At 42.3% G+C, this 27,004-nt stretch overlaps 1 protein-coding gene across 3 annotated transcripts in view; it reads left to right on the plus strand.

Annotated features, from left to right (window-relative positions):
* The first annotated feature begins 295 nt into the window (after positions 1 to 295).
* ERCC2 (ERCC excision repair 2, TFIIH core complex helicase subunit) overlaps positions 296 to 27,004 on the plus strand; it is a 90,515-nt gene continuing 63,806 nt past the window's right edge. For all 3 annotated transcript variants that reach the window (XR_004540353.1, XR_004540354.1, XM_033955087.1), the window contains exons 1-8: positions 296 to 427; positions 6,792 to 6,891; positions 7,125 to 7,202; positions 9,663 to 9,725; positions 19,704 to 19,817; positions 19,954 to 20,070; positions 20,872 to 20,988; positions 26,102 to 26,225. Coding sequence is in view for 1 of the 3 variants with exons in the window: in XM_033955087.1 (XP_033810978.1) it covers positions 423 to 427; positions 6,792 to 6,891; positions 7,125 to 7,202; positions 9,663 to 9,725; positions 19,704 to 19,817; positions 19,954 to 20,070; positions 20,872 to 20,988; positions 26,102 to 26,225 (718 nt within the window). In the remaining 2 variants the exon portion in view is untranslated. The remainder of the gene's footprint in view (positions 428 to 6,791; positions 6,892 to 7,124; positions 7,203 to 9,662; positions 9,726 to 19,703; positions 19,818 to 19,953; positions 20,071 to 20,871; positions 20,989 to 26,101; positions 26,226 to 27,004) is intronic.

A 27,004-nucleotide genomic window follows, 5' to 3' on the forward strand; every position in this document is an offset into this window, starting at 1 on the left:
TTCCTTGGCTTACTACTACCTAGCTTATTCCTCTCACTACCATAATGTTATCTTATAGCAGAAAGCTTTTTTTTTTTTGTAGTTCCTAATTTTTTAATATAGTTTATATATATTGCTTTGTCGTATCTGTCAGAAGCAGTATAACTATAGTAAAATTTTAATAATAATAAAAATACACAAAAAAATGGCCGCAGCCATCCCCACCGGAAGTGGGGGGCACTTCCGGCGCAGGAAGCCACCTTCTAACCAATAGAAGACAAGGAAAGAAAATCCCTCCCCCCCTTCTATCCCGTCACGGGCGCTCCGCCTGTTTCTCGCCACGATTCCGCCAATGGCGAGCGACAGTAGGCGGTGCGTGTGAGCGCGTGGCGTGTGTCTGCTTCTCGTGCCCGTGCGTGGAGGCTGTGCTCATTGTGCGAGCCATGAAGTGAGTAGGAACGGGGGGGGGGGGATTCGGGTGTCTCGTCCGGCTCTTGTGGCGATGGGGTTGCATGGTTGCATGGGGTAAAGCGCTGCTTTTTGGCTTCACTACCTGTGATTTCTGAACACTAGTTACTGTATCTGGGCAAAACGAACCCGTTTGGAGACGTTGGTCCCGAGAGCTTGCTCAGAATTCTATATACTTTTTTTAAATTCTTTATTCATTTTATCTCTTACATCAAGTGCATAAATAATTGACATATTGAATTTTGTATATATCACTTGAATTTCTTATTTCAACTTTAATACATATTATTATTATTTACAATTATTTATGCACTTGATGTAAGAGATAAAATGAATAAAGAATTAAAAAAAAAAGAAAATGATATATTTGAATGGATAGAGGGTGGGAGGGGTGGGAGGGAAGGGATTAAATCTTATGTATTAAAGTTGAAATAAGAAATTCAAGTGATATATACAGAATTCTATATACAGCACAAATCACCAGAGCAGGATAATTGCGGCTGTAAGTCTTGGATGCACTAAACTCTCCCATCGTTTAACAGTCACGGCTAAACCAGTTCAACTGGTTTAGCAACCACTTAATTTACCAACCTGATGTGCAACATGCTTTCCAAAATTGATTGATAGATTGCTATCTGTGGGTAGACAGCACATTTTGCAAAATTGGAAATCCACTTCTCTTTTGAAGTTCACTTTTTGGTGGAACTCTATATGCCTATATAAAAAAATTCCAACAACATGCTATTGACAAGACAAAGACCAATTTGTTATCTTCACTAAGTGATATTTGGACTCCCATTGATGACTACTTACAATCTCTTTAATTATGTGATTATTTTGTCTTCGGTACAAATACCTTCAGAGGATATATATCCTGTACTATTATGATGTTCTCTGCCAATCTCTGTACTCTGTTTATTGTTACATGATGTATATTTTTTCCTTTCCTTCATTATCCAATAAATAAAGTGAACTTAAAAAAAAACAAACAAACATGCTTTCCCCCTGTATTCCTAAACTCTGCCATACAAACATCCTCATTAGTATAAAATGAGGTCATTAATATTAGGACGAGCTCTCCAATCCATGCCCATAACATCACTAGGACATGCCTTAAATCTACCTATCAAATATAAAAGTTACAACCAATGTAACAAGAGTGATAAAGTGCATATGTTGAAGTGAGAAAAAATTACTCTATAGACCTATTCAAAGAGTGATATGGATGATATAACAAAGCCCGGCTGGCTCAAGGGATGAGTGCTGGCTTAGTAACAGGAGGCTGCAGGTTTGAGTCTCAGGGAACCCGCAAGCTGCAAGTTAAGTTTGCTTAGTTCTTTTTCTAAAAGCTTTGACGTATGCTCAGTAAACAATGTGCTGAACGTTAGTGGTTTTTACAACACAAAAAGCATATATGAAATGATATAACGTTTTGTTTACTTTTCCATGCGATGATTGGGCTGTGAGGTGTTTTTTTTTCTGGGGTTCGCCCCAGTTTTCCCCTCCATGATTCTGAGCAAGTTTTTGTGAACTTTGTTATATCATCCATATAACTCTTTGAATAGGTCTATAGAGTGATTAAATCTACCTATGGCTATGAAGGGCCCAAGATTACTGACAGGTGTGTTACTATGGGCAGGAGTGTAGGAAGATTGCTCCTGCCCTGCATCGCCACTAGGCCACCAAGTAAGGTCAGGGGGATGTCCAGGGCAGCATTTCTCAATTCAAAATCAAAGCTAAAAAATAAATTGAGAATAACCAAATTTGCGGTTGGGGAAACCGCGAATCGAAAGGGGGGGCTGTGTATATACTGTATTTTTCCCTCCATAAGATGCACCCTAGATTTAGAGAAGGAAAACAAGAAAAAAGCATTCTAAACCAAATTCTCTCTGCCAGGCTCTGCACCGAATCCCACACTCCTTGCCAAGCTCTACACCCTGTCCCCCCTCCCTGCCAGGCTCTGTATCCTGTCCACCCCTCTGGTGGTCTAGTGGTAGGCCAAGGCACAAGGCGGGCAAGCCTAATGGCTGTCAGCCAGGTAGGGACAGGGCACAAGGCAGGCAGGCAGGGCACCCCATACCTTTTTTTAATCCTGGCAGGGCCCCCCGTATCTGGTTTTAATCACAGCAGGCCCCTCCCCCCTGGTTCCTGGGTTTTTTGTTGTTATTTGTAATTAAAAATGGTTGCCCAATACTGTTAACAGTATTTTCAGAATGCAAAGAATTAAAAAATGAAAAACACTACGCAACACAGAAAATGTTAAAACCTTAAAAAAAACCTTTTAAAACCACCCACAACCAATCCAGTGCAGCAAACCATCCTTTTCATGGTGAGAATGGCAACATTTTGCGCTCAAGTACCCCATTAGATCACGTCACTTTACAAAACCCCCCCAAAAACCATCAGGATCAAAAAAACAAACAAACATGCTTTCCCCCTGTATTCCTAAACTCTGCCATACAAACATCTTATTTCCACCCACTTTTTTGAGGGAAAAAAGTGCGTCTTATAGAGCGAAAAATATGGTATATATTTTTTTGATGGGCGCAGATTGTGTGTGTGTGAGACACATAAACAATATCTATCCCCATTAAAAAAAAGTTGTGCTGTTCCCACCCCTTCCCTGATGATGCTCTCCAAACAAAAAAAGAGGCAGGAGGGATGCCCACGCTCTTCTACCTCAGCCACCCTCCACACTCCCGATCACCCCTGTGTCATGTCACCCAGACCCCTCCACGCTCCCAACCGACCCCTCTGCCTGAGGATTGCGCCACCCAGACCCCCCATACACACTCCCGACCCTCCCCCCCACGAACATCACGACCACTCAGACACCCTCACACCCCTCCCTCACAAAGATTGCGGCCCCCTGCAAAGATCCTTGGCAAGAGGGATGCCCACTCCCTCCTGTCCCTGCCACTCGGCTCTCTCCCCACAATCCCTGACCCGCCCCTTACCTTATTTAGATGAAGAGAGCAGGAGAAATGCCTAGTCCCTCCTACATCAGGCCCACTTCTCCAAAATGACAGCCTTCCCCTTCCTGGTGCATCCTGGGATGCACTGGGAGGGGCCTAAGGCCTTGATTGGCTCAGGAGCCTAAGACTCCTCAGCCAATTAGGGCCTTAGACTCCTGATGTATCCCAGAATGCACCAGGAAGGGACCAAAGGCCTTGATTGGCTTAGGCGCCTATGGCCCCTCTCCTGTGGGGCTTCCCCTGCAGCTCAGCTGTTCAGGATTCCCCTACCAGCTCTAGCATTTGTCAGAGACGGTTTTCCAACAACTGGGGGGTGGGAATACAGCAGACCTCCGCGAAACTCATTTGCATACGAAGCTGTTTGAGCATTAATCGCCATTTGGAACTGGGACAAAAAATCGTCCCACAGCGACCCACACAATCTTAACAACCATATTTAATGTACCCAGCCCTAGGTGTACTAAAAGGCTCAACTAACATGTAATAAAGTGTTTTCTCAACGTATTCTCCGGTCATCTAATCAAAATCTGCTAACAATTCCATCACTAAAAATTATCAATACTTTGCGCAATAATATTTTCTGTTACTGCTCCCACACTCTGGAATTCAGCACCGGCATACTTACGAGAGATTTGCATATTAGATAATTTCAAGACCAGCTTAAAAATAATGCTTTTTAAAGATGCTTTTGCAGTATGACTCCTTTTAAGGACACCAGCTTCCGTGGCAATTATAGCAATACAGACTAAATTTTTAGTACCCCTTACCTTCTGTTTTTCCTTAACTGTTCTTTTCTCTCAACTTATTGTAGTTCTACCATTTTTCTTCTCGTGTCAGTTTGATTTGTGAGACTTTGTGGATGTCTTTACTGGATATAAATGAGCTATTTTAATGTGTTTGTACTACCCTGTTTCTTGTTTTTTATTGTAAAGCCGCTTTGTAATTTTAAAAAGGTGGGATAACAAATTTTAAATAAACTTGAAACTTCTTGACTGTAGGGCCTATTTTATGCATAGGGTTGTTTTTAGACATTGTGGGGCCCAGGGCAGAAATCAGGAAGGGCACCCTGAGACCCAAGACCTTTTCAAACCCCCCCCCCGCCCTGTGTTATTTTTATATTTTTCACCGAACAGGAGGACACAAATCACTGTTTCTGTGGTGTTGCATTATATGTAGTGTCTGGCTTCTTAAGGGATCCATTTAATTTTTGTGTACTTATGTTGTATTTTTATCTATTAACCTTTAGAGCAGAATAACACAGATATGACACTATCTTAAAAATAAAATTCTTGTTTTCTACCTATGTGGTCTGGTCATTTAATTTTTCTAATCTTGTTGATTATCCCAGGACAAGCAGGCAGCATATTCTTGACTGATGGGTGACGGCACCGACGGAGCCCCAGTACGGACAATTTTAGAGTGATTGCACTCTAAGAACTTAGAAAGTTCTAGCTAGGCCGCACCGCGCGTGCGCGAGTGCCTTCCCGCCCGACGAAGGCGCGCGGTCCCCAGTTTCTTAGTTTCCGCGGAGCTAAGAAGACGCGTGTTTTCCAACGGCTGTTGGATAATCCTTTTTTCGCCTTCCCGCTCGCGTATTTTTCCTCGTGAAACTTTTCACGTTCTCTTTTTTTATTCTTTCCTTGATTAAAATTAAAAAAAAAAAGTCTATTTTTTTCGACTTTTTTCGGTCGGCCCCGGCGGGGCCTGTTTTGCTACTGCCGTTTTTCCCTTCATGCCCCCTTCACCGGGTTTTAAAATGTGTCAGCGATGTGCACGCCCTATTTCTTTATCCAACCCACACAAGTGGTGCCTTCAGTGCTTGGGTCCGGACTGAAGGGCTGCGACGTGCACCCACTGTGCTTCTCTTCAAAAATGAACTTTGAAGAATCGACAGATTCAACAGCAACTCCTTTTTGGTGCCGCTATGGAAGTTCCACCGGCATCGACTCCGGCATCGGCAACTTCCTCCAAGTCAGCACCGGCGGTTTCGACACCGCAAGATACATCTTCGGTGTCGCACCCCACAGGTAAGCTGGCTAAGAAGCCATCCCCTACAGTTCTTGGCCCGCCAGTCGAACATGCGCAGACTGTGCGCCGGCCCCGTAAACGCTCCGCTCCCATAGAAGTGACTGCCTCTTCATCGGCATTGACTTTGCCTGAGCGTCGAGCTGCACCACAGGTACCAAGCAAGAAAAAAGTGGTATCGGTGCATCGCCTTTTTGGATCAGCTTCAGTTTCCCATGTAATTTCTGACTCCCTGTCTATATTAAAGCTCGATATCCAGCAGCCCTCCACCTCGGAGTGCTTCATCCTATGAGGCACTAATGCACAGATGAATTTTTTTTTTCCTGCTCCTCTGGATCTTACCTCCTTGATCACCAATGGGAGATACCTAAAGGCTCTCTTAAAGTAGTAAAGCTATATTTCTGTTCTGTCATGGATCCGGACTTCAGCAGCTGCTTGTCTAGCCAAAGGTGGACTCCATGGGGCACAGGTGACCAAGTGCACCTCCCTTCATAGTAAAGGTGATGTGATGCTGAAGATTGCAGAAAGGAGAGTGGATGTGATCCTGAAACGGCAGTTTGAAGCTCTGGCCTTGGGTATCAAAGCTTCAGCAGCTGCCTCCTTCATAGTGCAAGCCTGCCATACCAGACTGCGGACTTCTTCCTCAGAGCTTGGGACTCCTGTCCCCACATGTTTAAGGAGGGTGTGGATTACGTGGTCGATGCTCTCTATGACATCAGAGTCCTGAGTAAGGTTTCAGCTTACTCCATTTCTGCCCGTTGGGTGCCCACTCTTGGCAGATTACTCTTCAAGGGGCAGATATGGCAGATCGCTGCCCCAAATCCCTCCCGGATAGTAGGAGCAGTCAGCCTGCCTGGGGCAGTAGAGGCAATTAATGTGTGTCTAGAAGATTGCACCAATTCCATCCCTGGCTTCTTCCACCTAGAGGTTAGATGAGAAGTGGTAGGGGTAACAATGTAAAGGAGGAATTTATGAAGAGTCTCTTGAAGAGCATGCTTCTGGTTGAGATGAGGAATGGCAAGAAAAGCAAGGGATAGAAAGAGAAAAAGAAATGGTCTGACCAAGATAAAGTATCAGGTATGGAAATTAGAAGGTTGAAAGGGGGTTTGGGGGTTTGGAAAGAATTCATGTGTCACATTTTGCATCCTCTTTTCAATTGTTCACTGCAAGAATTAGGTGGTATTTTGTCTTGGAAGGAGGCTGAGTATGATACCTCCATGATTAGATGTACATGAGACTGGTAAGAGGCAGATGAGAGGGCTTTTCCTTATAGATCACAGGATTAAAATTTATTAATTGCTTTCTTTACATAGCAGGCCTTTAACATACTTGCTTTATTTTCAGGTTGAATATCGATGGCCTACTGGTATACTTCCCCTATGATTATATTTACCCTGAACAGTACTCTTATATGCTGGAATTGAAGAGGACTCTTGATGCAAAGGTACTGAAGAAGGCAGAATAGATGGTCTGTGTCCTTCATTGCAGTGCTTTCAGATGGTATTTTAGAAGTCTCAATTTCATAAATGTTGTAATTAATTGTTTTGTGTTTCTCTTTTCTTCCGCTTATCTTTTTTTCCTTCTTCTTTTTCAACTTCCTTGTCCCCTTCAATAATTTTCTTGGGTTTCCCTCCTGCCACTCTTTTTCTGTGTCTGTCTTTTGTCCTTCCCCTTCAGGGTCATGGTGTGCTGGAAATGCCCTCTGGCACTGGAAAGACAGTTTCTCTTCTGTCACTCATCGTAGCATATCAGCAGGTAAGTCTATCACCAGCTGCCCATTTTTTTCTTTTGCACAGTAGAACATCTGCAAATCTCCTATCTGTATGTGCCATATTTTAAAGATGGTTGTTACAGACTTTTCTCTCACAGCTGTGAGACAGCAGTTTTGATTACAAAATATACCATTATGCCTCTTATTTCTTTTTGTCCTTATAGATCGATTCAGACAAGTGGGTTGAGTCCCCCTACATGTAGAGATACTGAACTAGCCCTGTGACATCACTGGTATAAGGTCTGGTGCAGCCTGGGATTCTTCAGTATTTTTCTACCTGCAGTAGATACTAGATAGTGTTGATTTGTTCTGGTGCATTTGTTCTGGATATTCATCTTTAGTGGTTTGAGTCCAGTAGCTTGAGTGATCCTGGGATTCAGACTATTGTACTTTCCCCAGCAGAGCTCTGAGGTGCCTTGCCCTCTGCATCTCTAAGCTTTATTGAAGGCTCTTAGTTTGAGGCTTTAGCAGTAGTCCCTGTGGAGCCCCTGGTTGGTTGGTATTGGCAGTATCCCATTTCTTATAGAGCTCCTCTGCAGCAGCAATAGAAAAAACTTTTCTTTGGCTAATTTTTATTCCCCTGGCTTATCAGTGGAATAAAACTGTTAAAAAATGGAAAGCTTGAGAAGAAGCTGCAAATCCACACCTGTTGACAGAAAGCTTGAACCAGCAGGAGTGAGTGAGCCTGAGGGGATCTTGGGGTAAGTATACCGAGCCCCAGTTGCAGGAGGAGGTCTGCCTCAAGGTTGGGCAGCATACAGAGGTCCTGTGTATGATAGATTGACCCATCTTTGAATCTGGGGACCCCTGGAGAACTTACAGAGGGGAATCTGTGTACTTGACCCCCCCCCCTTCCTGGTCAATAAGTTGCTGGCCACAGCCCCGCCAGTTTTGGTAAGAGCAATGGGCATTTTGCTGCTGTATTCCCACTGCATGGCTGCTGCAGAAGTGGGATGACTATTCTGAACTGGATGTGGGAGAGGTATCTCTGGTCTCCCCAATTCAGCCTCTTTGGGGCCTTTTATTTCAAATAGCTTTTATTGATCAAACATCACAGAACAAGTGGTACAAGCAGAACTATAAGGTAATTTGTTTGAACACAGTATATGTGGAATCCAAACCACCCAACCTTCACCTACCCACTCCCAAAAAAATACTGAGCAAGGAGGCGAGAGAGAATGGCAACGAGGCTAAAAGGCAAGTAGAAACAATCAATTAAAGATTCAGAACATTGCTACAAGTATACATAGTTAAGGAAGACCAATAAGGTTCCCAAACAGTTTGAAGCTGCAGGCCTGGAGCAGAATCCATATAGGTGACCTCCTTGCGTACCATTTTCAGTTGATGAAGCATCTGCATACGCCATTCAGTAACTGATGGAGGGGCAGAGTCCAGTTTCTTAGTAAGCAAAAGGGCACGGTGCATAAAACTCCTCAGTCCTTTAGGAATAGGATGAGTCAACGTGGAGAGTGAGAAAAGCAGCTGGGGGTGAGGATCACATTTAGTCTTGCATAAAGTGGAGTTATCCCAGGACAAGCAGTATCTCTACCTCTGTCTGCTAGTAAGGGGGACTTAGTCCATTTGCCTGGGCTGGTCTAGCAGGATTCAACAAAAGACAACAAGCAAGTATGAATGCATTTCATCATACTCAGATACATCTGTATGTTTGTCTGAAATCTTTCACATTACCAGAGAGGAGGCATGGACTAGTGCTTAGAGCAGTGGTTCCCAAACCAGGTCTTGGAGGGACTCCAGCCAGGTTGGTTTTTAGGATATCGCAGTGAATATTCATGAGAGAGATTTGCATGCATTGCCTGTACTACTTGCAAATTTCTCTCATGATTATTCATTCTGTATGCCCTCAAAACCTGACTGGCTGGGGTACCTCTAGGACCCCACTGGCTTAGAGCAATGGGATGAGAACAGTTCACTTTATCTCCTAGTAGTGTTGTGGCCATTTACGGTATAGACATTTTAGCACAGGGACTTAATACTGTACTTCTTATAAAACTTATTTGAGTATTTGTTAATGCATTACTTGGCCCGTCTGTATCTCTTGCTTATTACATTACATTACATTAGGGATTTCTATTCCACCATTACCTTGAGGTTCAAAGCGGATTACAAATGCACCTGATTGTACAAACCGCTTAGATAAACCTTGATAAGCGGTATATAAAAACCTAATAAACTTGATTGTCAGGACATTAGAAGTATTTAGGGAGTAGTTTGTACATTTCTTTGAGTTTCTAAGGATTACATTTGAATTGTCATATTATTAGAAGAACATATGGAGTACTTGCAGGTGATGCTTGGGACATTTCTTATTGAGTTAGTTCAGTTTTAAGCCTAATGCGGGATGTGTTGCAAGACAATAAAATAGGGGCATGCCTGTTGGTCTGCTTTCTAAGTAATGACATTTTTGTTTGTTTCCCTGAATGCAGACATATTCCTTTGAGGTGACAAAACTTATCTACTGTTCTCGGACTGTGCCAGAGATTGAGAAGGTGAGTTTAGGATGAGAGATTGGAGAACTGAGTCACTTGATGAGTCTGTTTAAGAATTCTATACAAAATTCTTCTCCTCGCCCATAAGACTTTTTATCCACTGGGCATCCTTCTATAATGAGACTACTTATTCCATAACAACTGCTGAAGACCCTTTGCTCTACCAACACCAATCTCCTAATTATTTTGTCGTACAAGATAATTTGATTTTTGTTGAACTACAGTGTTTTGTTGCTTGGCTCCTATCTTATGGGACTACCAATTTATTTGCTTACAGATCCCTTTTTTTTATCAAGTTTGGACGCCTTGAAGAACATAGTAACATAAACATAGTAACATAATAGATGTCAGCAGATAAAGACCCGAATGGTCCATCCAGTCTGCCCAACCTGATTCAATTTAAATTTTTTAATTTTTTCTTCTTAGCTATTTCTGGGCAAGAAATGGATGTTTACACTCTCTTATGTTCTCTTTGCAGGATACAGTTTTTAACTCTGCTTTGATAAATTGTACTATATCTCTTACTATAGTTGATTCATAGTCACTACATATTGAGACATTCCCTTTTATTCCTGTTTATTATATTTAAATGATTTTTATTGAGCCAGAATAAATCACAGATACAAAGTATTCAGCCAAAAGAAAACAAAGCTCAAGAAAATAATTTTATAGTAATTCAGAACACCCACACCACGCCCCCTCTTCCGGAGTCCCCCACCACCAAAATGCAACCAGTAGGAGCAGTAGACTGGAGGATAACTAAACAATAACAATATGTCGCCACAATCTGCAATTTAAAATGCAACTCCTGGCCAAGGGTGTCATGGTAGTTCAGAAAGGTTCCTATCCCCTTTTCCAGCAGGAAATTGTCCAATCCTTTCTTGAACCCCAGTACCGTACTTTGCCCTATTATGCCCTCTGGAAGCGCATTCCAGGTGTCCACTACACGTTGGGTAAAGAAGAACTTCCTAGTATTTGTTTTGAATCTGTCCCCTTTCAACTTTTCCGAATGCCCTCTTGTTCTTTTATTTTTTGAAAGTTTGAAGAATCTGTCCCTCTCCACTCTCTCTATGCCCTTCATGATCTTATAAGTCTCTATCATATCCCCTCTAAGTCTCCTCTTCTCCAGGGAAAAGAATCCCAGTTTCTCCAATCTCTCAGCGTATGAAAGGTTTTCCATCCCTTTTATTAGACGTGTTGCTCTCCTCTGAACCCTCTCAAGTAACGCCATATCCTTCTTAAGGTACGGCGACCAATATTGGACGCAGTACTCCAGATGCGGATGCACCTTCGCCCGATATAACTGCAGAATAACTTCTTTCGTTCTGGTAGTAATACCCTTCTTGATTATACCTAGCATTCTATTCGCTTTCTTAGTGGCCGCTGCGCACTGTGCCGTCGGCTTCATTGTCGTGTCCACCATTATCCCCAAGTCCCTTTCTTGGGTACTCTCATTTAATAACATCCCTCCCATCGTGTAGTTGTACCTTGGATTTCTGCTTCCCACATGTAATACTTTACATTTTTCCATGTTGAACTTTATCTGCCATCTCGTCGCCCATTCCCCTAGTGTGTTCAAGTCCCTTTGCAATTCTTCGCAGTCCTCTTTAGTCCGAGCTCCACTAAAAAGTTTGGTGTCGTCCGCAAATTTTATTATCTCACACTTCGTCCCTGTTTCTAGATCATTTATGAATATATTAAATAGCAGCGGCCCGAGCACCGAGCCCTGCGGGACACCACTCGTGACCCTCCTCCAGTCCGAGTAGTGGCCCTTTACTCCTACCCTCTGTTTCCTTCCCTCTAACCAGTTACTGATCCATCTATGTACGTCTCCTTCCACCCCATGGAGGATTGGAAGATAGCCAACGTAACGCCCATCTTTAAAAAGGGATCAAGAGGGGACCCGGGAAACTACAGACCGGTGAGTCTGACCTCGGTTCCGGGGAAAATGGCGGAAGCACTGATAAAAGAAAACATCGATGAACATTTTGAAAGAAACGAACTTCTGAAAACCAGCCAACATGGTTTCTGCAGGGGAAGATCGTGCCTGACTAACTTACTGCACTTCTTCGAAGGAATTAACAAACAAATGGACAGAGGAGACCCCATAGACATCATATACCTAGATTTCCAGAAAGCCTTTGACAAGGTGCCTCATGAACGTCTACTCCGGAAACTGAAGAACCATGGGGTGGACGGAGACGTACATAGATGGATCAGAAACTGGTTAGAAGGTAGGAAACAGAGGGTAGGGGTGAAGGGCCACTACTCAGACTGGAGAAAGGTCACGAGTGGTGTTCCGCAGGGCTCGGTGCTCGGGCCACTGCTTTTTAACATATTCATAAATGATCTAGAAACAGGGACGAAGTGTGAGATAATAAAATTTGCGGACGACACCAAACTATTCAGTAGAGCTCGGACAAAGGAGGACTGCGAAGAATTGCAAAGAGACTTGGACAAACTAGGAGAATGGGCAGAGAGATGGCAGATGAAATTCAATGTTGGGAAGTGTAAAGTATTGCATGTGGGAAGCAAAAACTCGAGGTATAATTATACGATGGGAGGGAAGTTTTTGAATGAGAGTGCCCAAGAAAGGGACTTGGGGGTGATGGTAGACATGACAATGAAGCCGACAGCACAGTGCGCAGCTGCCGCTAAGAGAGCAAATAGAATGCTAGGTATAATCAAGAAAGGTATTAAAACCAGAACGAAAGAAGTTATCCTGCCGCTGTATCGGGCAATGGTGCGCCCACATCTTGAGTACTGCGTCCAGTATTGGTCACCGTACCTTAAGAAGGATATGGCATTGCTCGAGAGAGTTCAGAGGAAAGCAACACGACTGATTAAGGGGATGGAAAGCCTTTCATATGCTGAGAGATTGGAAAAACTGGGACTCTTTTCCCTAGAAAAGAGAAGATTAAGAGGGGATATGATAGAGACTTACAAGATCATGAAGGGCATAGAGAGAGTAGAGAGGGACAGATTCTTCAAACTTTCAGAGAATAAAAAAACAAGAGGGCATTCGGAAAAGTTGAAAGGAGGCAAATTCAAAACTAATGCTAGGAAATTCTTCTTTACACAACGGGTGGTGGACACCTGGAATACAATTCCAGAGGAAGTTATAGGGCAGAGTACAGTACTGGGGTTTAAGAAAGGTTTGGACAAATTCCTGCTGGAAAAGGGGATAGAGGGGTATAGATAGAAATTTACTGCACAGGTCCTGAACCTGTTGGGCCGCCGCGTGAGCGGACTGCTGGGCGCGATGGACCTCGGGTCTGACCCAGCGGAGGCATTTCTTATGTTCAGTTTCTGGAGTAGACGTTCATGAGGCACCTTGTCAAAGGCTTTTTGGAAATCTAGATATATGATGTCTATGGGGTCTCCTTTGTCCATCCGTTTGTTAATTCCTTCAAAGAAGTGCAATAAGTTGGTTAGGCACGATCTCCCCTTGCAGAAACCATGTTGGCTGGTTATCAGAAGTTCGTTTCTTTCAAAATGTTCATCGATGTTTTCTTTTATCAATGCTTCCGCCATTTTCCCCGGAACCGAGGTCAGACTCACCGGTCTGTAGTTTCCCAGGTCACCTCATGATCCCTTTTTAAAGATGGGTGTAACGTTGGCAATCTTCCATTCCTCCGGGATCATGCCTGTTTTCAGGAATAGATTGTAAATTTGCTATAGTAGTTCCACTATTTCCTCCTTTAGTTCCTTCAGAACCTTTGGATGGATTCCTTCTGGACCCGGGGATTTGTCAGTTTTTAATTTTTCTATCTGCCTGCGAACGTCTTCAAGGCTCACTTCCATGGATGTTAATTTTTCTGCTTGATCCCCCTTGAAGATTTGCTCAGGTTCTGGTATGTTGGTTGTGTCTTCATTTGTAAATACAGATGAAAAGAATACGTTAAGTTTTTCTGCCACTTCTTTTTCCTCCTTCACCACTCCCTTCCTGTCTCTGTCATCCAGCGGTCCCACCTCCTCCCTAGCCGGCTGCTTCTCTTTAACATATCTAGCCTCTCTTCATACTCTCTTTATCAATTCACTTTTCTTTTTTTCATATACTAAAATCCTTCTCAATATAGTTCAAGTTAGACTTATATAAAACCTTTGAAATTAAAGAGAAGAATCACCTTCTCCATTAAAGAATTCATATCTCCAAAAAATAGAAGATGAACTTTTTTCCCCCTCTAATATCCTATAGATAAAAATATTATTAATCTTCTCCATAAAATTAATTCAACTTGACTCAACTTCTTAATTAAGTCAAGTTAACTTGTCCATCTTTTATATCCTTTTATGCTTTACCATGACCAGTCCAAAATGCAGAAACCTGTCCAAAATGCAGAAACCTTATCTCCTTATTCCCATTTGATTATTACATTGACAGCTTCAAGATAAGTTCAATATCCTAATGTATCCTTGAATAATGAGCACGCTCTGTACATGGGATATAAACTCCAACACTTCTTTCCCATCATCTTGATCTTTCCCATCATCATCTTGAAATCCAATATAATCTGCATCTCTTCTACACCTCTTCTTTTGTTTCTTTATTATTAATCCTTATGTCTGATGCATTTAAGATATTCATTCCCTCATAACAGTGATATTTTCAAAAAATGAATATCTCTTCAATAAAGAACAGTCAAAGGAGTCTGCTATTTAAGTCTCTTGCATTGGTTTTTTTTCCTTGTTGTCAATTCATATTATTAAATATAAACTTATATTATATATTCATATTATTAAATATATTCATATTATTAAATATAAACTTATATTATATATAGTTTCTCTTCCAAACCAAACATGGGATATTATTCTTTTTCCTTTTTTTTTTTTTAAATCATCCTCTGTAAATTACTTTATTCAGTAAACTTCATATATAACACAGCGTCTATGTTGTTAAAATTAACTCCTTTTAAATAGACATTGGCTCAGAATTTAGCAAAAAGTCCTTTAACTCTTCCGGATCTTCAAAATATAAGGACTTGTCTCCACTTGTTACTCTCATTTTTGCAGGGTAATACAAGCCATATTTTAATCCCCTTTCCTTCATTTGAGGTCTTAACATGAGGAACTGTTTTTTAACAAAATCAGGCACAAACAGCAACTTGGATCCCTTATAATTTAAATTTTTATCAGCTTTAGCCAAGTTTAAAATATCTAATGCCTGCTGGAATCTTAGTAACTTGAAGATCAAAGGCCTTGGTCTCACTTGACTTGACCATTTTAATGGAATCCTGTGTGCTCGTTCTATTTCTAGGGGATGTTTTGAATTTAACTGCAATAATTCTAGAAATTGGATAGCATTTCCCCCTTCCAAACCTTCAGCTAATCCAATAATTTTTACATTCTTTCTTCTACCTCTATTTTTGTAATCTTCAAGTTGTTTTTTTCTTTAATTCCTTAACAGTTAGACTGTCATTTTTACATCTCCTCAGAGAGTTCCATCTGCTCCATCTTGTTTTCTAAGGTCGTCATACGCTTGTTTGCTATTTTCATCTGCCGATTCAGATTCAGCACTTCTTTCACTTCGGTGATGTTGTTTGCATTGTCCTGAAGCATCTGTTTTATGCACCGCAATTCAGCCATTATTTCATTTTTGTCCAGTACTTCCGTTACATCTCCCGGAAGAGGAACCTTCGACGGCGGCGTCTGATCCTGTTTTTGACGCTTTGCCGTCCCTGTCGTAAAAGCCGCTTCACTTTTAGATTGCCATGTGCTCGCCATTCTACCGCACTTGTATCTGGCACTTCGGGGAAGAAAAAAAGCCAAGGTAATCTTTCAAAGTATCGATCCGTTGCCTGGGTTAGAGGAGTGTCACGATCACACCTCCATCTTGTGCGCGTGCCAAGCCACACCCGTCCATATTAAGAGCTTTAAGTCTGTTCTTAAAAACAAAGAACCAAAATTGGCGTTCAGATAAAGCAGTGAAAACCAAATACATCAAATTCACTAGCAATGAAAAGCTTTATGAACATACGGAGAAGGACTTCAGAGACCTTAATTCAGACAGCATGACTGCTATTAGATTTGCAGGTCAGTGGCTCGATCATTAGTCCAAACTCCAGATTGCTTCTTTTTATAAATAATTTAAAATATTTAAAAAAATTTTCTTTCAAAATTTGAATGTTTTGTCATAAATAGTGTAGATAACCTTTAACTACAAACTATTATCAATTTCATATAAGATAGCACCATTATTCATAAAGCACTTATCTTAGTAACGCCATGAAGTTTTTGCTGGCACGGCAGGGGAAACCCGACGGGGCCTCCGATTCACCTTTCAAAAGGCTTCGTCAGGGAAATATTATGGCAGAAGGACATGGCAGTACTTGAGGGAGTCCAGAGAAGAGTGACTAAACTGATAAAGGGTATGGAAAACTTCTCATATGCTGACAGGTTGAAAAAGCTGGGGCTATTCTCCCTGGAAAAGCGGAGACTTAGAGGAGACATGATAGAAATCTTCAAAATCCTGAAGGGCATAGAAAAAGTAGACAGGGACAGATTCTTCACACTATGGGGAACCACAAGTACAAGGGGGCACTCGGAGAAATTTAAAGGGGGCAGGTTTAGAACAAATGCTAGGAAGTTCTTTTTACCCAGAGGGTGATTGGACACATGGAACGCGCTTCCGGAGGCCGTGATAGGCCAGAGCACGTTACAGGGCTTCAAAGAAGGTTTGGATAGGTTCCTAGAGGATAAGGGGATTGAGGGGTACAGATAGGAGTTGAGGTAGGTTATAGGAAGAGTCAGGGACCACTGCACAGGTGATAGACCTGAGGGGCCGCCGCGGGAGCGGACCGCTGGGCGGGATGGACCTCTGGTCTGACCCAGCGGAGGCAAATTCTTATGTTCTTAAGTATGTTTAAATAACAACAAACTTAAGTAGAATGCTAGATTTAAATATAACAACTCACGGAGCACAACTTTAGCAGGAAGTTCAAAACAGCAAAAGTGGGCGCTGGGATCATCAAACGCCGGCAGTTTTTAAAAGCCAGTCAGAGTGCTGTATGTCATCACGCACAAATTTTAAAACACCAGAAAGGTGCCTGAGATAGCTGACGCCTACCAAAATTTTCAACCAATAAGAGAATTGTAAAATTTTCATTTCGATTTAGATTAAAGTAAAAAGCAGAGCCTTGGTGGAGACTCCATAACAGCTTGATAGGAACTCAATAGAAAGCTGGCCAATCGATCCCGTCATTAAGTCCTGATGGGGCTAATGTTTGAAGAGTGAAAATCCAGAAGGACTCTCTTCTTCTTAAAGCTAGAGTACGATCTCCCCCTCTTTCATATTTATTAACTGTTTCTACAACAAAACCATGTAAGTTGTTAAATGAATGCCAAGCTTCTATGCAGTTTGTACTAATGGTTCTTTTTTAATATTTGGTGCTTTTTTAATATTTGATTTATGCTCTGCAAGGCATGTTTTAAAAGGTCTGGTTGTCATTCTGATATAAAATGTTTTGCAGGGACAAACTATTGCATAGATTACATGGTCTGTTTTAAATGTACTGAAATTTTTCAGTTGGTAGATCTTTTTGTTTATTGGATTGACAGACTAATCTGCAATGAAAAAGAGCAAAAAGAACAAGAGCCACATTTAAAGTGGCCACATGGAAGCAAGTTAGTGGAAGTTTTTGAAGATCTATGTTAGCCTAAAAATTCCTTTAAATTTTTCCCCTTGAAAAAGCAAATCTTAATTTATGATACTGAAAAGAAGGAAGTGACTTGACTATATCCTATCTATGTCTGATTATCTTCGTGAGTTTTGTGCTCTAAGTAGAATATTTGAGAATGCAGATTATTATAGGTTCATCCATGATGTCGTTTGATTTTGTAGAATCTGCAAGTAGATCTCTGTTGTTAAATTTGGCTCTTATCAGCGCTCTTCAAAATATAATCTGGGTATCCTCGAGCCTTCAGTTTTTCCTTAAGTTGTTTTGCCTGTATTTTGAAGTTTGTTGTTATGGTACAGTTACGTCGTAATCTCAACATTTGGGAAAAAGGAAGACTACTTTTGAGATGTTTTGGATGACAGCTGTTAAATTCTAAAAAAGTGTTCTTAGCCATTGGTTTCTCAAATGTAGTTGTAACAAAGCGAAGCCATGCACCATTTTAGTAGCCTTCATCTGAACCGACTCTACCTTTTTATATGTTTTTGAAGGTGCAGTTTCCAGAATTGTACACAGTATTCTAAATGAGGTCTCACCAGAGTCTTTTATACAGGGGCATAATACCTCCTTTTACATATTGGCCATACCTCTTCCTTTGCACCCTAGCATCCTTCTTACTTTTGCCATCACCTTTTCAACCTGTTTGGCCACCTTAAGATCATCACATACCGTCACAACCAAGTCCCACTCTTCTGTCTTGCACATAAGTTCTTCACCCCCTAAACAGTACCATTCCTTCGGGCTTTTGCAGCCCAAATGCATGACCTTGCATTTCTTAGCATTAAATTTTAGCTGCTAAATTCCAGACCATTCTTCCAAGCTTTGCTAGGTCTTTCTTCATGTTGTTCACACCATCCGGGGTTTCTGTTCTATTGCAGATTTTGGTATCATTCACAAAGAGGCAAATCTTACCTGACAGCCCTTCAGCAATATCGCTTATAAAAATGTTAAAAAGAACAGGCCCAAGAACAGAACCTTGAGGCACATCACTGATAACATCCCTTTCCTCAGAGCGATCTCCATTAACCACTACTCTCTCTCATCTTTCACTCAACCGGTTCTTGACCTAGCCTGTCACTTTGGGGCCCATCCTGAGGGCACTCTGTTTATTTATTAGACATCTGTGTGGAACACTGTCAAAAGGCTTTGCTAAAATCTAAATATACCACATCTACTTGTGAATGGGTCCGATACTTGTGAATGGGACCGATTATTGTATTGAATAATCCTTAAAAATACTAGGAGTTACTTTAGTCAAACACCTTACCCTGGAGAAACATTCCGACCTAGTGTTTAAGAGAAGTATCTTGGTGCTCTGGAAACTCCGCACCATAAAAAAATACTTTGATGACACCTCCTTCCGCTTGTTGGTACAATCCTCCATTCTCAGCATTCTGGATTACTGTAACATCATGTATCTGGGCGCCTTTAAGAAAACCATAAGGAAGCTGAGGCTGGTTCAAAATTCGGCCGGCCGTCTCGTCGTTGGCTTGAACAAATGGAAACATGTTACCCCTTTCTACCATAAACTGCACTGGTTTCCATTTGAATTCAGAGTTCTGTTTAAATTCTCATGCATCTGTTACAAATCAGTATTTGGTATGTCACTGAGTTATCTTTACCCCCATTTCAACTTGAGTCATAACAACAGGAGCTCCTGCAGAATACATCAGTTTGCCTTTCCCTCATTAAAATTATGTCACTTTAAAAGGTTCTTTGATAAAACCTTTTCTTTTCAGGCAGCTAAACTAAACTAAATTCATGGCTCGCCCAAATTGTGCTTGATGCCTGCTCTTATCTTGACTTCAGAAAGCTGATCAAAACTCAATTATTCCACAGACTGAATTCTTAATGTTTTCCACAGACTGAATTTCTTAATGTATTTTATTACTATCTTTTTACTATTATTTTCCTCATTATTCGATCTTTTAAGATTGTTGTACCCCCCACATTTGGCCTGTAAGTTCCTCCTTTTCCTTTCCTCATATCGTATGCATTTAATATGTTAACTTCAATGACTGCACTGTTTGTAATTCGATTAATCTGATGTGAACTGCCTAGAACTCCCTGGATATGGCGGTATACAAAAAATAAAATTATTATTATTATTATTAATTCACTCCCACTATCCAATTCTCTGGTCACCCAGTCAAAGAAATTAATCAGATTTGTTTGACAAGACCTACTTCTAGTGAATCCATGTTGCCCTAGTAAACAGTAGTATTTTATATATAATGTTAAAAATTGTAGTGTAGGCCACTGCTCTGATATATGAACTGAAATTTATCTCCTTTCTTGCCAGGTCATTGAGGAACTTCGAAAGCTGCTGGAATTTTATGAGAAGGAGAAGGGAGAGAAGTTGCATTTCTTGGGTCTGGCACTAAGCTCAAGGAAAAACCTCTGTATTCACCCCGAGGTGAGCATGAAGTAATAGAGGGTTAAGAGAAATGTAAAGTAGGTGATTGTAGTGGAGAGAGTTTGATACTGTCACAAATATACACCACCATTGTGATGCTATTACTTTGTCAATTATCACGTTTGTTTTGTCACAGGTGAGCTGTCTGCGCTTTGGGAAGGAAGTAGATGGGAAGTGCCACAGTCTTACAGCATCATACATCAGGGCCCAGCAGCACCAGGACCGTGGTGTGCAGACCTGCTGCTTCTTTGAGGTATGCACATTGCACACCTTCATGGTTTTCTTCTCTAGATGTATAGGGAATGGATGGCAAGTGTGCTTGTACTTGGTGCTTGATTCAGCCTTCTTTGTTGCACAGCACTTCCATTTTAATATGCAGACACATGAACTGGGAATGAGCCAGTTGCCTGGTGGCACATCAGATTAACTACTGGTCATCCATTTAGCCTTTCAGGTAGTTTGATTTGTAATACGGACATGTGTAAGTACCAAGAAATCATGGTTAGGTGGCCAAGACCAGCAACAATGTCCTTATAATGCAACGTCTTTAATGCATAGAGAATGGATTGGGTGGGTTCCTTCAGGATCAATAGCAGTATTGTTGTACTACAGTGGTTTCCCTTTGTCTTACCAGGTTAAACTTGAGACCTAGTTCATCTTGCTGCTAGGAACAGCTGGAAGTTAGTTGATGTTTGCAAACTCAGGATAGACATATCTGATGCTAATCAACATTACAGCTTAGCTGTTGCTTCAAGAGTGACACCTTCATCTTTAGAGTGGTCATTGTCTTGGTTGGATGATTGTCCTGGGATGTGGGGGTCGGTGGATGTTAAATCAAAATGACTTCTGTACAGATTTTCAAGCATAAGGTGGCACTACACTATAGCTGCAGCTGCCAAGCTCTGTTGTAGCAGATGTTATTTTGTGTTACTACTGCTCACAGTACAGTGGTAATTCTGCCTAGGGGGGACGGGACATGCCAGTGTCTGTAATGCAGAGATGTGATCTCCTTTGCCTTGATGCTGATTCCGTTTCTTGATGTCATTGTTAACAGGAGTTTGATACTCATGGTCGACAGGTGCCCATCCCATCCGGAGTCTATAATCTTGATGACCTGAAGGCATATGGTCGACAGAAGGGCTGGTGTCCTTATTTCCTCGCCAGATACTCGGTATGGTGCCTCTAAATAACCACAAACCAAGAATTGAGTGGTCATAGCTGAGGGGGTTTTGTAAAAAAGAGAATAGGCTGGGATTAGGGAATAATCTTTGTATAGGACACATGAAAGGGGAATATGATGTAGCTATGGTAGGAATAGACTCAGGAGCAACATTAGGATATATTTCTTCACAGAAATATTGGTGAGTGATAAGGTGGTGGCCAGAGCCAAAAGGATACTAGGCTGAATAGAGAGAGACCATACCATCAGAAGAAAGGAGGTGATGCCCCCATACATGTTAATGGATTATTGTATTAATTTTGAAGACCATATCTTGTTAAGGACATAAAGATATGAAGCAGTTCAGAGGAAGGTGACAAAACTATGGGATTTGTGCCAAAAAACACATGAGAAGACTTGGAAGTCCTAAATATGTGACCTCTAGAAGAAAGAAGGGATAGGGGAGATGCACATTTATATATTTGAAAATAATTAATATATAAACAGATCTTTAAAATGGTAGAATGGTAGAATTAGAGGACATGAATTGAGGTTGCAGAGTGGTAGATTTAGGAGTAATACCAGGAAATACTTTTTCATAGAGAGGGTGAACAGGGTGAAGACATAAACAGTGACTGAATTCAAACATATGATTTTGATTTGCTGATCTAAGAGATCTTCCAGTGTAATAGGTGTGTCTTTCTAGACAAGTGGGTTATCTTCCCATGGTTGCGAGCCATATGCAGAAGGAATCCACTCTGGATTTTTTTCTGTGTCCCTCCTACTTCACTGGGAGCTCTACTGCTACCTGCAGTTTTTCTCTTCTGTTCCTTTTCTTATTCATGTTTTTTCGATGTTTTCGGTATCTTCAGTGGTTGGACCTTTCATCATTGGCAGGGTGGACTTTGCAGCATGAGAGGACTCTGCCTTGGGCCCTCAGTATTAAGGGCCGGTGCAGTCAGCCTGCCCTAGCTTTCTGGGATTGCTTTTGTAAGCCCCACTTACCTAGAATGACACACCTAATGCACTGGAAAAAGATATTATCCCAGGACAAGCAGGCAGCATATTCTCACACATGGGTGACATTACCGATGGAGCCCCGCAGCGGACAGCCTCGAAAGCAAACTTGCTTGAAGATCTTTGAACTTTCGAGTGCTGCACCGCACATGCGCGCGTGCCTTCCCGCCCAAACTAGGGGGCGCGTCTCTTGTGAGGATCCTCAGTTCGTTATCAAAACGGGGTTTTTTTCAGCTCTACAGCGAAACTTGCCTTCTAGTCACCGCGGCTGTTTCTTTTTAAAGTTCGGTCGCTGTGTGTTTCTTTCTTTTCTTTTCTGTATTAAAAAAAAATAATAATAATAATTCTTTTTATTTTCTCTCCGTCTCCTTTCGTCCGGTCGGTGAGCCTTGGGCCTAGACCTAACCGCTCACTTCGTTCAACACGGACTTTATTATTTTTCTATGTTCCAGCCTCTTACCTGGTTCAAGTGCTGTCGTCAGTGTAATCGTGTGATTTCTGTCACTGATCCTCACTGTCGTTGTTTACAGTGTTTGGGTTCGGTCCATTCACCGGAAGATTGTCACCGTTGTTTCACCCTTACACCTTGAGCTTTTCGTCGGAGGTGTGCCCAGTTTCGACAACTTTTTGGTGATATGGAGCAACCTTTGGATTCGACCCCGGCGGTGGCCTCCAGTCTTGAAGGCCTCGCCTCCGAGGTCGATGGGTGTTCCGGTCTCGAAGGCCTCGACCTTGGCTTCGGCTGGAGCTTCGGTCTCGAAAGCCTCGACCGCGACTTCCACTCCTGCACCGACTTTGACGCCCTTGAAAGTCTCGACAGTGCCCTCTGTGAAGACATCCTTGATGGGTAAGTCTCCTGTGTCTCTTTCAGGTGCCGTACCTAAGAAGCCACCAGAGTCCTCCTTGTGCCCTCCTTCGAAGAATGCCTCCAAGATAAGGGAATACTCACCTTCGAGGCCGCCCTCTTTGGAGCGCACTGTCTCGGTGCCAATGCTCGAGGACATGCTCAGGTCCATCTTGACCACTCAGATATCCTCCATCGTGGCTCAACTGCTTCCGTCCTCGACTCTGCCTCGGGTAGACCAGCCTGAGACCCAACCGGATCCTCCAGTCCTCGTGTCTCGAGGCAGGTCTCGTGCATCGAAGCGGTTGTCCTCCAGTGATTCTTCACCTGAGTTACCTCGTTCGAAACATCGCTTGTAGCATTCGAGGCATCTTGCTTCCAAGCTTCGTCGTGGACCTCTACAGTGCACTCTTCTCTGGACACAGAGACTTCTCTGCCTCTCTCTTCCACCTTGAAGCACAGGTCTCGACTGCATTCTGCCTCGACCCGAAGTCCATCCAGGTCGAGGACTCCTCCTTCGAAGCCAGCTCGCCGGGACTCTTCTCCTCCTGCTTCAACTCATTCTGTGCCTCGCGTGGATTCCATTACTAACTGCTGGAACAGTTCTCCTTGTAGAGAATCCAGGATCTTCCTGGCCCTGCAATAGGGATACTCCAGTCAACATCTGGCATGCTAAAATCACCTGTTAGTAAAACTTCCCCTTTTTTAGATATATTCTGAATGTCTACTATTAAATCTCTGTCCAATTCTTCGGTCTGTGAAGAAGGCCTGTATATCACACCAATGTAAATATATTTACCATTCCCTCTTTCCAAATTGATCCAGAGTGCCTCTTCCTTGCCCTGCAGAACCTGCAATTGTTTGGCTTAAATATGATCTTTAATATATAATGCTTCTCTTCCTTCTTTTCTTCTTACCCTATCTTTACTGAACAGATTATAGCCTGGTACAACTACATCCCAGTCATGGTTCTCTGGGAATCACGTCTCTGTGAACGCCAGTATATCCAACTCTTCTTCTTCCATCACAGCTTCTAGATCCAGAATCTTGTTTCCCATACTTCGAGCATTAGTATGTGCTGCAATAGTATATGCTGTTTTTTAGAAATTGCCCCATTTTCCCATCCGTGTAGAAGTATTCAATGATTTACTTATCTGAGGACTTATACTCACTTGGGGGCTTTGATCACCCTGCCCCATCACTTCTAGTTTAAATCCCTCTTCCGTAGATTAGTCAGCTGCTGCCGAAGACACTTCTTCCCTTCTTTGATAGATGTATACCATCCCTGCTCAGCAGCCCTTGGAAAATCATCCCTTGGGCCAGGAAGCCAAAATGCTCTTAACGACACCATCCACGTAGCCATGCATTTATTTCCAGGATGCTTGGTTCTCTGACCTGGTCCTTACCCTCGTCAGGAAGGATGGACAAAAATAACACCTGTGCACCTGACTGATTCACCTTCTCTCCTAGAGCTACAAAGTCGCTTTTGATACGTTCGCAGGGGTACCTGGTGGTATCATTAGTGCCAACATAGATGAGCAGCATTGGATAATAGTCATCACATTTGATGAGTCTTTGCAATCTCTCTGTAACATCTTGGATTTTGGTACCAGGCAAACAGCATACCTCCTGTGACATCATGTCTGGTCTGCAGATGGACGCTTCTGTACCCCTCAGAAGGGAATTGCGAACCACTTCTACCTTATTCCCCCTAGTGGTCATGGATCCAGCAATTTTTGGGATTTCAAGCTTTGGTCCTTCCTCTCCCTGGGATGCTCTCATCTTCTCCACTTCCAGGGCAGCATACCAATTCTCCTTTTCAAGGGCATCTTACAGGGTTCCGTAATCTTGAGTCCAGCTGTCTTCTTCCCCACTGCTGGAAATCTTTCATTTCATCAATGTACATCTCATTTTCACGGATGCTTCTCAATCATGCCACCTCCTCTTTCAATTCCTTTACTTCCTTCATGAGAGATTCAAGCTGAAGACAGCTTGCACATGAAACTACTCCCTTGGCCTGTGTAACATTTTCTGTCTGCACAGAGACAGAAGCTGTAGCCTGAGCAGCAGCTTTGATAGCATGATGTTTCCCAGCCATACTGTGGTTGCAGAAGTACTTACTCCTGGAAAAAAAGAAAGAAAGAACAGTAAAATCCTACCAAAGCAATGCCCTGTTCCTGGTTGACCAAAGTGTCAAAAAAGCTCGACCTTGGGGTGGGCAGGAGGGAATTAACCTCAAGGGTCATCTGTGAAGTCTGATATCTTACGGGCTGTATTGAGGTGGAGGCCTCTATTGCTAGATGGATTTGCATGGCAATCTCTTTGGCATACATATCCTGCAGGAAGCAGCTGCCAGTCTCTCTCAAGGTGCACTCAACCAGGAGTGTCATCTCTTCCTAGGCGGATTCTCGGGCAGTGCCTTCCACAGAGATCTGTCGGGCTGCAACTTGGTATACCCTTCATACTTTTTCTAGGTTTTACAGAGTGAATTTAGCGGCTTGGGAGAATGCCGCTTTTGGGTCCTCAGTATTGCGGGCAGGCTCTTCTGTCCCTCCCTAGACCTCCGGAGTAAATGTAACTGAATGAAAGATTAAGTTCTGACCTGGATAATCTTCTTTCAGTTAATCTACTATGGATTCCGTATGGCCCGTCCTCTGTCTGTTCTGTATCACCTGCTTTCTGCCTTGGATATTTCTGTGTTCCAGGCCTGAAATTCTTCTCCTGTCTGCCTGATGGCTACACTCCTAGACCTCCAGGATGAGTAAATGTATTCCTCGACTTCTGGCTCCCTTATTGTTAGTGCCAGTTGCACATAGCAGGTTGTTTCTCTATGTGTTTCAGTTGTTCTAATGTTTTCTTCTAATTCTTGTTTTCTAAGTTACAGAGCAGATCAGAATTGCTGCCTGTTTGCAGGAAATTTCCCCATTCCTCTCCTCTTTTGTCTTTTGTTCCAGTAGAACTCGATTGCTTTGGGACTTAACTGAGGTGTGGACTGGGTCTCCATCTCTATAGGGGAGGTGCTCAAAGCTGTAAGTATTCTCTTTCTGCAAATCCAGTGGGCAGGAAGGGATAAATTACCACATGTTCAGAATCCATAGTAGATTAACTGAAAGAAGATAATCCAAGTAAGAACATAATCTTTCATTACTGCCCTTGGAAATAGGAAGAAACATATGTTGAAAGGGGGAGCACTATTGTCTGTAAGAAATGAGAAGAAAGAGTATTGAGTGCTATAACACCTAATTTTTCTTCTTCATTGACTAGATTCTCCATGCAAATATTGTAGTATACAGCTACCATTATCTGCTAGATCCCAAAATTGCTGACCTGGTGTCCAAGGAACTGGCCAGGAAATCTGTTGTAGTCTTTGATGAGGCTCACAACATTGGTGAGTATTGCCTCCCTTCAACAAATAAGGGTGGAAAGAAGTGTTTTAATCCTGTGAAGGAAGGGTAGGTTAGGCGTTAATCAACATTTTGTGATTATTGTTCTTCTCCGATGACAAGCAAGCATAATATTCTCACATGTGCCTGCCTGGTCCTGCGCCGCTCACTGAATGGCTGATATCAGTTCTCGCCAGTCCCACGAGAATTGACATCAGCCATTCAGTGAGTGGCGCGGGACCAGGCAGTCACGTGAAAAGCTTGCGTCAGCCTTGTGCGCCGCAGCCGCCGAGTTTAAAAAAAGGTAACGGGGGGGAGGGTCTGCCTTGGGGGGGGGGCCCTGCCTGCCTGCCTGCTACTAGGCCTGCCTGCCTTGTACCTGTCCTGGCCTGCCACTAGACCACCAGAGGGGGGACAGGGTACACCATTTGTTTCAGAATTTATTTTTCTTGGCTTTTCCTCCTCTATATCTAGGTGTGTCTTATGGTCAGGCGCATCTTATAGAGCGAAAAATACAGTACAGAAATATTTTTTCAAGCAGACAAATGGTGGCACTGCTCATTCTCAAAGACAACGGCAAAATTTGAAAATAACAAAATATCTGCTCGACCAGGCAGTCTCCGATGTAAAACTTGAAAAAGATAACGCAAAACATTAATCTAAAAGCATTTTATTTTTTCTTTTTTTTTTTTTTTTCCATTATTTTTTATTTTCAAATTTTACATAAAGTGTACAAAATATTAAAATACAATTGATAAATACATAGTATCACTTTTATATCTAA

Source organism: Geotrypetes seraphini, chromosome 8, assembly GCF_902459505.1.
Source record: "Geotrypetes seraphini chromosome 8, aGeoSer1.1, whole genome shotgun sequence".
Taxonomy (NCBI): domain Eukaryota; kingdom Metazoa; phylum Chordata; class Amphibia; order Gymnophiona; family Dermophiidae; genus Geotrypetes; species Geotrypetes seraphini.